Here is a 9,946-nt window from a genome sequence, read left to right as displayed (position 1 = left end):
GATGCTCACGGTCAGGATCTGGGATGGTAGGAGTCTCCGAAGGAGAATTAACCTATTTCTTTTAAAAATGCAGATAGTATTAAGACAGGCTATTATAATGATACCTCAGACTGAGCATGTGGTAGGAAAAGAGTTAGAAGCCAATCTGGTCTACGTAGTAAGTTCCATGCCACCCAAGGCTACATCATGACCACTCCACCTTTCTCAATCAATCAATCAATCAATCAATCAACCAACCAACCAATCAATGTAAAAAGGACACCTTGGCTAAGGTTACCTAGAACATGATTGGTCTGATTTGGCTGTTCTTGAGCCAAATATGATATTTAAACACCTTAAGCTTTAGGATTATACCTGTCAGTCAACTGTCAATCATGGGTAGGGGAAGCAGAGGCTCCACCCATTCCTGAGGAACCAGTTAATGGCTACTGGAGGAGGAGAAGTCATTTTCTTTGATGGTGTAGCCATGAGTTAGTTGCCCGCATTCCAGCAAATCACTTACCATTCCTGCTCATGGAGGCAACCCTAACTAAACCCAGGGGCTCACATTCAGCCTTGAAAGTAGGAGGTGGACTTGCCAGGAAGAAAGGTTCAAGAAGGACTGAGGATAGCAAGGGGGCAATCGGGCAAATAAGATCAAGATCCCTTCTATACTGGGTAAAGTGTCAATGAATAGATAAAATACTCGTGTTCTACCTCAGAGAGGTGTGTGGTATCATGTCACTGTAGATAACCCCAGTGAGTTTACTGAGGAGAACAGGGGGCTACTCCATCCATTCGAGGATCAATAGTCGTGTTTATGCCCAGTGGAGCTGAGAGTCAATGTTATTCACAGTCTTCCTAATTGGATTCTTTACATCCTTTGTAACCATATCTTGTCCTGTCAATCACACTATGTGTTGTTTTCTGTGCTGTGGTAGCAGGGAATCCTTTGGGGCCAGGTTCCTATTTTTAGGACGCACAGATACCATTTGACCAGAATATCATTGCCTTGAGGTGAAAAGCTTTCAAACTGTTTTCCAGGAATCCTGATTTGTCGTTTGAAACAGACACTTTTCTTGTCATTTGTTCTTCAGTGACTGCGTTCTGTTCTATAAGGGGCTCAGTATGTTATGTTGACTGCATGTTGCTGTAGCAACTCTGGTCTATCCTTGTCTAGCTCCCCCGACCCTCCCTTTTTTCCTTTTTTCTTTTTAAATGCAGGCTGGCCTCGAATTATCTGTGTAGCTAGAGTAGTTGGCCTTGAGCTCTGGGACCTCCTGCCTCTTGGATGCTGGGACTGGGACATGGGATATGATTTGTTTGGGGGAAAATTTGTGGTAGCTTCCAAGTAGCCTGATCTTCTGGGTTATAAATAAGAATTTGTTTGACCAGGGACAGTTCCATATCCCAAAGATGTCCACCTCTTTGTCAAAGTGCTATTCACAGCTACGCTGGGAGTACTCTAGAGTGGCTGTAACTGTCCTAACTCCATGGAAACTTCCAGAATCATAGAGTCAAAAGTAGATTAGAGTAAAAAAAATATGCTGTGGGAATTATTCTACTGAGGGGTGCTGTTAATAAATCCAAGGCAGTGAAGCACTTTGCTGTGAGACAGTACAAGCAATGTACACTTTATTGGGAGAGATAATATATAAAACCCATGCTGTGGAATCTCTATGGTGCTCACTTGCTTTATAGAAGGCATGGTGGGCAGAACTTTGGCAGGAAAAGTAGAAAGAAAAGAATTTTGGGAGAAACAAAAGTAAAGTAAGATCTAGGGCAGTACTGTATGGTTACTATGGGCGTGGGGACTTCAACAGCTAGAGAGCACTTTCTACTGTGCTGGGGATGGAGGCGGGCACCTTGCAGACACCGTCCTCTTAAATCTTCTGGAGAGTTCCTCCATTTTGTCTCACAGACAGAGCCTTGGAGCAATCAGTTGATTCCCTAGTGCTGTGAAGTTGGCTAGCAGTGGAGCTTGGGTTCAGATCCAAGCCTGTCCAGCTTCAGAGCCCCGGAGGCTCTTCACTTCACACTGAAACGATGGCTCAGGAACAGCTCTGTGCATGATCCGACTGCTTCCAAGGCTGGACAAGGTCTCTCTCTCTTTCAACACTGAGATTCTAGGTCATCGCTCAAGGCGTATGGAGAAGCACTCTCATTACCTTTTGATTCAAAGTTCTGCTGCTGAAATTTATCTTTGTGGTCTGGAGGGCACCTCCTCCTCTGACATTGTCTTTCACCCCGAGGAAAATGATTGATTTAGGGGTGTCAAAGTCTAAGCTCTTGGTTGACGAGGGCAGCCAAGCCCCTCAGCTTTGCTGGTGGGGTCTGAGAGTATTTTGGGGAGATGAGAAAGTTGACGGGTAGGTAGTGGGGTTTATGGTGCTGTTAGAGCTTTATGCGTTGACATGAGTGTTTCCTGTAGCCTCATAAAACAAGCCGGAAGGTATTACATCATCCCCTCTGCCATCCCAACAGAGATCAGACCTTATTTTATGCCTGGACTATTTCCTGATGGCCCACTCTGGCCAGCTCACTTTTCCAACTGTACAAAGTTCTGAAGTATGTGTGGAAAAAAGGAGGGTGGGGGAGAACCCATCTCTCAGGTGGTTTCCCTGCTGTTCCCGGGAAAGACAAATGACTCATATAGAACAGAGTACCCAAAACTCTCAGAAACAGGCCTGTGTAGCTTGGCAGTGAATGAATAAGCCAGTCATGCATCTCTTGGGTTACTGGCAAGTTTGTTGTCATAGCAACTCTCCCATTGAGGGAGGTCTGCTTGCACAAGTTGTCAGCCCATGTCCCAACCCCAAGCTACCTGAGGAGGAGGGGCCAGGCCAGTCCATTCCTTATTTATAACTCGCTCTAAGTGAGGGGGAGGGATCACCAGGTTGACTCCCTTGCAGACTGCCTGCCGGAGTTACATTCACAAATGTTTCTGAAGCAGCCAGGTGGCTGCATCCTTCTTGAGTTCCTGGGTCTGCTTGGACTGGTTGGTGCAGTCACCAGAACATACTACATTGGGATTGTGGAAGAATACTGGAACTATGTGCCTCAAGGGAAGGATGTTATTACTGGGAAGAGCTTCTCGGAAGACAAGTGAGTGAACTTGGGGTCCTCACAGACTCCCCAGTTTGACCTCTTTGCAACTCTGGGTCAGGGAGGTTGTGTTCATTAGGTGGCTATGATGGAGGCGAACTGACCCAGGTGGAAAGGCAGGTTTCACTTCTGCCTGAGGATCCCTAACCCAGGTGCATCTGTAACCTGTGAGAGAAATTCCCATCTCTCTCTATTCCCTGAGCCACCTGCTCTTCTTGACTGTGAAGGGACATCTACAACCAGTGTTTGAATAGCAGGTTCTCCTTGGCAGCTTCTGGAGGATTTGGGGACTCTGTGAATAAGAAAAACAAAGGCAAATAAGTGTCAGAGCTGTTTTCTCAGTTGTGTTTTGGGAAGGTGGTGTATTTACCAGGCTGTATGCTGTCTTGCTTCCCTTTTGTGACGCAAGATGTAAAACAGGGGTGGTTATAACAGAGGTGGTCATATTTGAAGAGTTTCCTGTGAATCTACTTAGAAGTGGGTCTTCCTCTGTTGAGCCATTTGATTCACTGATCCATTTGGTCCCTTCATCCCAAAGACCAACGCCTTCTCAATGCTGGAACTCATGACACCTTTGGTGGAGATGGTGCTGGACATCTCTGGCTTTTAAAGTTTAGCCGAGAGCATTCCTCCCCTTCAGGGCTCAGGGTTTCCGCCATCTTTGTTGTTCCTTGATCTCCCTCTGAAGCCACCTGCTGGCTCTGGAAACTGTGACAGTGTGCTTTCCACTTGGTGATTCTGTGTTTTAGATCTGGCAACTAAATGTATACCCTTTCTCAATATCCAGAGCCCATTATATTCAACATCTACTTTCTGTTTCCTAAAGATGAGCTTAAATTCAGGAATGGCCTGGGGTCTGCCAGTAAATCTTCTAGAGCCAGCTCTCTCTGACTAGAGGAAAGACGTAAGTTCCAGTTGGCTTTGATATTCAACTTCCCACTTGTCTAACACAGTGGTGGGAGTCATGTTCTGTCTTCTAAAAAAAAATATTGAGGATTCTGCCAATTTGGTGTACAAAGAGGATTTTTCCTTGAGCTTCCTATTGAAAGTTTTTGTTGGATTATTTCCAAAGAAAGAATTTGATACACTCTTGTTCTCTGACTTCTATCATAAAAAAAGGTCTTTAACACATGAACAAGACATTAAAAAGTTTCCTATCTTTGAAATTAGAGCTTTGCTACTAGAGAGAGAAGTCACTGGAAAATGGCCAGTGTGAACAGCTATAGGACATGAGACTACTCAGAATGTGTACATGGAACATAATGTGGCCAGTAGAGTTGTGGGTTTGTTTGTTTGTTTGTTTTTTGACCCAATTTGTATTAGGGACTCTTAAGTCTGCCCATGAATGTTATTATTCCCATTATTTCAACAAGGAAGGAGGCTCCAAGGTCGAACCTTGCTGTGGTTTAGTAAGCATATGGCTTCACCGAAGCTCCTGGCTCGGGTGCCAGGACCCACGCTCCTCTTTCCATGCAACCTACTTCTTGGAAATGTTGACCAGTCCTTCCTGAACTAAACCAAACTTTAATGGAAGGGAGAGATCTTAGTGGCATGAACTTTCTAGAAAAGTCTTCAAGAGTGCATTTCATCTCACCTGACGCCCTCTCAGAGAAAAGTAGAAAATGGTCCCGAATGGTCAGTGGCCACAGTGACTTCCTGCATTTATTTTAAAACCTTCAGATAATGTAGATGCTCAAGACTAAATTTCCACAAAACTGTGTACGAGAAGAAAAGTGGGGGTAGGGTATCTCTGGGAATCTCTTCAATAAGAAGAAGGTGCTTTCAATAAAGGGCAATGCCATGGATGAGATTTCTTAGGTGAAAGGAAACTAGACAAGTAGAAGCCATTTCTGGGGATCTGGATGCCAGATCTGAGTGGGGCAGCCTCACCCAGTTTTAGCTCAATAGAAGTCATTGCCTGGCTTTGGCTGGCACATGCTGATGTCACATTGATGATAGCTGGTTTTCAAGGCTTTTCTTAAGAACTCTGGTTATCTTTTGAAAGGGGGATTCAGTTTAACCCCTGGTGCTTAGGAAAGAGTTATGAGTTACGGGCCACGGCAGGCGGCTCAGGGACAGTCACTAAGGAGTATCTTTGCAGTTGGCAGACATGACCGTAGTCTCCAGGTCATACCCAGGCCATGACGGAGGGACATCATTCACACTCTGGACTCACTCAAGCACCATGGCAGCAGAGGAGAATGCCCATCCATGTACATAGAATAACCTTTCTTTCCGCAGAACCATGTCAGTGGCAATGTCTTATTGTCTCATTAAAGCGAAAACAAGTCCTTTATCAGGATGGACAGGCTCCATCCAGGCAGGCCATCATTTGGGGCACTCAGACAAATGTTCAGCATTTAGAGACCCAGGGAGCCATGTGCCCAGTGTTCTGCCACAGTGGAGCAGTCTTGAAAAGCCATCTAGAGTTGACTCCTAGTTTTTGCTGCGTCAGAATTGCTGAACACACCACACTATGTTTTTCTAAATATGGCTAAGGAAGGAACTTAAATGAATCCCTACAACACTTGAACATCACATTTTATTTTTGAAACCAAATGAAAAAAATTCTACCCAGTTTCCCAGTTCTAGATGGGTTCCCACCAGCCTTGAAAGAAAAGGCTTAGAAGACCTAGGAATGAGTGTGTGCCTATGTGATTGTTTTGGGAGGGTTCTGTATTTTGTTTGTCCCCCATGTATTTTCGAAAATAGATTTTCAAAATTGTGTATCTGCGAGTGAGCACGTACATGCACTGGTGCCCGTCAGAGGCCCTGGGCATTGGATTCTTTGGAACTAGAGTTACAGCCAGTAGTGAGCCACCCATGTGGGTGCTGGGAACTAACTCAGATCCTCTGTAAGAGCAATATATACTCTTAACTGCTGACCCATTTCTCAGGCTCCCCACCATATTTTGCAACTGCCAACTTTTCATTTATAAAGGTCTGTCCTATAGTCCTGTGTGGATCTAGTCTGTTCCCTTTCAACCCGACTGGGGTCCTCCTCATACACATAGATGGGCTGTTCTTCTCTCTAACACTGTGTGCTTGTCTGAAGTTCACCACTTACCTCTAAAGCCAAAGTCAGAGCTCCAGGAGGACGGAGGGAAACAGCCCAAACTATTAACCCCTCTCACTACACAGAGCTGTGCTGGTGGCCATACTGTGTGTGGCAGTCCAAAAGCCAGATGCTCCACGTCTCTGGAGTCAAAAGAAGTTGCTCTATCTATGTAGTTATCTTTGCTGCTCTCCCTTCAGAGAAGAAAAATTGGAAAGGAAAAAAATAGGAGAAAAGAGAGTGAACATCAAGGTTTCAAGTCAAGCCTGTGCTCGGTCACAGTGTTCAAAAATACAAGTTGGAGTGTCAATCACCACTGTTTTCTAGAATATACAGGATTTCAGAAGTGTGTTTTGTTTAGAAACATTGTCTTTGTGTGCTCCTCTCCCTCGTCGCTGGGTGGAATGGGGACACCGGCTCCTTTGATTTGCTTGGCATCACTGTCAGCATTTTGATCCATCTATGCCAGGCCTGCTGGGGCTCATAAAGAACTTAATTAAGGCGTGACTGTGCTTCAGTGGTAAAGCCTGGTCTTTAATGGAGCTGAGTGGGTCATCTTAGTTAAAGCCAGAGTTTTTACCACAGACCTCATTAGGCAAGCACTGTGCGTGCAGCTTCTTCCCAGTGGAATGCAGGGCTGCCTGTGAGTGTGAGGTGCACTTGATCATGACGCTGGCTGGTCTCTGTCAAAGCCTCAGCACTGGGGGGGGGGGGTACTAGAGAAAGCTCGCCTTACCATCGCCACAGCAGCCCATTGGTAGGGCAGAGTTTAAATAGTCTCTAGGTGGAGGGCCTATGATTTTCATCTGTCTGAAAGAAAAGCTGATAGAGGGAACAGGAGGGTAGCAGAGAGGAGTTCATAGAACTAAGGGAAGGGCTGCGTTTCATTAGTGCTTGGTCTTGGATGAACAACAACTTTCAAGTTTCTTTCCAACTGGCATCAGTTGTGAACTCGAACAGGAGAGATGGTTCTGTGGGGAGAATACTTCACTTGTAAGCATAAAGACCTGAGGTTAGATCCCCAGAACTCACATAAAGCCAGATGTCATTATGGTGGTGTGCGTCTGAAATCCCAGCACTCCTACTGTGAGATGGGAAGTAGAGACAGGAGAATTCCTGGGAACTTAAAGGCCAGCTAGCCTTCTGTATGCCATGGCAAACAAAAGGGAGATATTATCTCAAACCAAGTGGAAGTTCAAGATGGTTGTCCTTCATGTGTACACTGTGGTCCTCTCTCTCTCTCTCTCTCTCTCTCTCTCTCTCTCTCTCTCATCCTCTCTCTCTCTCTCTCTCTCTCTCTCACACACACACACACACACACACACACACACACACACCCTACTACCATCACCACCACCACCACCACCACCACAACAACAACAGCATCAACACAAGATTTCTAAAACCGAGCTGCTGTCGTATCTTATACTGAGACGTGGTCGGTTTCACCTCTCCAAAAAGAACAGGTTGAACAAATTAGGATTTTGTATTTGCTACAAGGCAGCCCAAGTATGAGCAGCCTAAAATTTGTAGATGGATTGGGGATTTAGGGACAGTCTGTATTTTTGGCCCAACTATCCTTAACACGAAGCTTCCTTCTTCAAGAATATTCATGTTGCACCAGCCTTTAAAGGACTGTCACGAAGACCTCACTCAACTGTCTGGGAGTGTAGATCAGTGGTAGGGTGCGTCTCTATATGTGAGGCCCCAAGTTCAATCTCCAGTACAAAGAAAAAAGAGGAAATCTCACTGAGCTGACTGGAAGATAACGTCATTTAGTATGTGCTTCTAGATGGAATTCAACTCTGCCATGAAGAACATGGGGGACCATTGACACTGTGAGGACCTGGGGTTCCTGTCTCCTCTACTCCCAGCAGTCAGGGGCGTCTTCCTAGTTCCTTCCTCAGTTCCTGCCTCCACAGCAGAGCCCCTGGGATCTAAAGCACACACAGTGTGGCAGTTAAGGGTCTCAGCATCCTTCCTATACTCTGAGTTATGTATGTTACACAGAGACCCACCTGATCCTGAGCAAGGGGACCATAAGCCTAGGTAGACCTTCCCCAGCGTGACTTCATTTTTCTCTTCATAAAAGTAGGCCAAACAATACTTGGGAGTATATTGGTTTCCCATGCCTATGACCAAATGGCTACAAACTAGGTGAATTCAAACACCAGCTACTTATTCTCACCCAGTTTTGGAGGCTACAAGTGTGAAATAAAAGTCACACTTTTTGCTGGTCCTCAGGGACAGTGTTCCTTGTCTCTTGGACTTTTGAAGGTGCCTAGTGTTCCTTAGCTTGAGACCAATTACCTACAATCTAGACCACTTTCAGAAGGAATGGTTACCACTCTTTTATCTCAAGGACTTCTAGAGACTAGGAAAGAGAAAGACTGAAGTGGCTACATATCTCTTTTAATCTAAGAAAGCTGTACCAGAAATGAATCACTGTGTGAGCTCTGTTGTACTAGACACACTCTTCGTCTAGGTCACAAAGCTTTGAGGAATTTTTAAAAACACAAGCTCTGTGTACTCCGAGGGGCTTCTGTGAAAATCAAATAAGACAAGGTAGGACCCAAGCCTCAGGCAGAACTACAGGAATCATAATGAAGGGATTATATGAGAGCACATAAGCCAGAGCACATAACCCAGATGGCTTTAACGATTACCCATCTAATTGGGGGAAGGCGTGGCTTCCGAGTTTTAATGTAGAATCTGCCACCACCCTTCAATCTTGCCCAGTGTTGGTTGTCCTGATACGGTCCTGTTTTCATTTTTGTTACTATAAGAGCTTCATTCACATCTGCCCTGGTCACATATTCTTCTGACATTAGCTTCATCTTTACCCATATCCACACTCCTCTATCGCTCCGGCGCTGTATAGCATAGCTGGCATCGATACCAAAACCATGTGGCTTTGCCATTTACCAGTGTGTAGGTTTCCCAGGCAAATGTAACTCTCTTGAGTACAGGGTTCTGAGAGCAATATACCCTTGCCTCCATTTATAGTTCCAAACCTCAGTTACTTCAGGATAAGTGATGGGAAAATGAACCCCTCATCTGCAGGGGATGACTCCGGTGGGGTGCACACAGTTTGTGAGCCACAGACGACTCCTCAGATCCTAGCCTGGAAGCCTACCTCAGCACGGCTGGACAGTTTCTGACCACTGCCAATCTTACTGGCCTCTGAAGGTCTGTTTCCATCATGGTGTGGCCCCTCAGTTTTGGCAATGGCAGTTGAATTCCCCACCTTGGCTTTTAAACAGCTGTTAGCTAGGGAACATCTGGCCCACGGTGGCTTCTTCACAGGAAAACCCGATACCTCTCTCTGAGTCAGCAGCTGTTCCTGTGTTCCACTCCCATGAGCCTCTGCTTCTTGGAAGGATTGCCTTCTAGAATTCACAGCAGTAGGACTTCTGTCCTAAGACTTCTGCACACACTGGATACTCACAGACATTTGCTACACAGATGCTCAGAGAAACTCTTGCTTCAAGTACCTTGCTTTCTTTTCTTCTTTCTTTTTTCTCCCCCACCATTTTGAGTGTCTTTTTTTTTTAAATACTATTTTAAAATTTATTCTTGCTTTTTGATATGGTCTCATTTGTCTTTCACTTTCAGTATTTTTCAGTCAAATAAAAACCCAAGCTTCACTACAATCCAGGCAGCACTCGGAAGCCGAGGCAGGGGATCTGAGTTCCAGGACAGCCTGGTATAAAGAGTGAGTTCCAGGACAGCCAGGGCTACATAGTGAGACCTTGTCTCAAAAAACAAACAACCCAAACAAAACAGAACAAAGCGAAACCCGGGTCA

The 9,946-nt window shown here is 45.4% G+C and overlaps 1 protein-coding gene across 1 annotated transcript in view; it reads left to right on the top strand.

The window, feature by feature from the left end:
• The first annotated feature begins 2,902 nt into the window (after window positions 1-2,902).
• Window positions 2,903-9,946, top strand: part of Hephl1 (hephaestin-like 1) — a 68,662-nt gene continuing 61,618 nt past the window's right edge. Inside the window, 1 exon segment of the mRNA NM_001191993.2 lies at window positions 2,903-3,084. Within this exon segment, the coding sequence (NP_001178922.2) occupies window positions 2,918-3,084 (167 nt within the window). The 5' untranslated portion in view covers window positions 2,903-2,917.

This window comes from Rattus norvegicus, chromosome 8 (assembly GCF_021556685.1).
Source record: "Rattus norvegicus strain SHRSP/BbbUtx chromosome 8, alternate assembly SHRSP_T2T, whole genome shotgun sequence".
NCBI classification, from domain to species: Eukaryota; Metazoa; Chordata; class Mammalia; order Rodentia; family Muridae; genus Rattus; species Rattus norvegicus.
The sequence above is the reverse complement of the archived record's forward strand: the minus strand, read 5'-3'. Positions and strand labels throughout refer to the sequence as shown.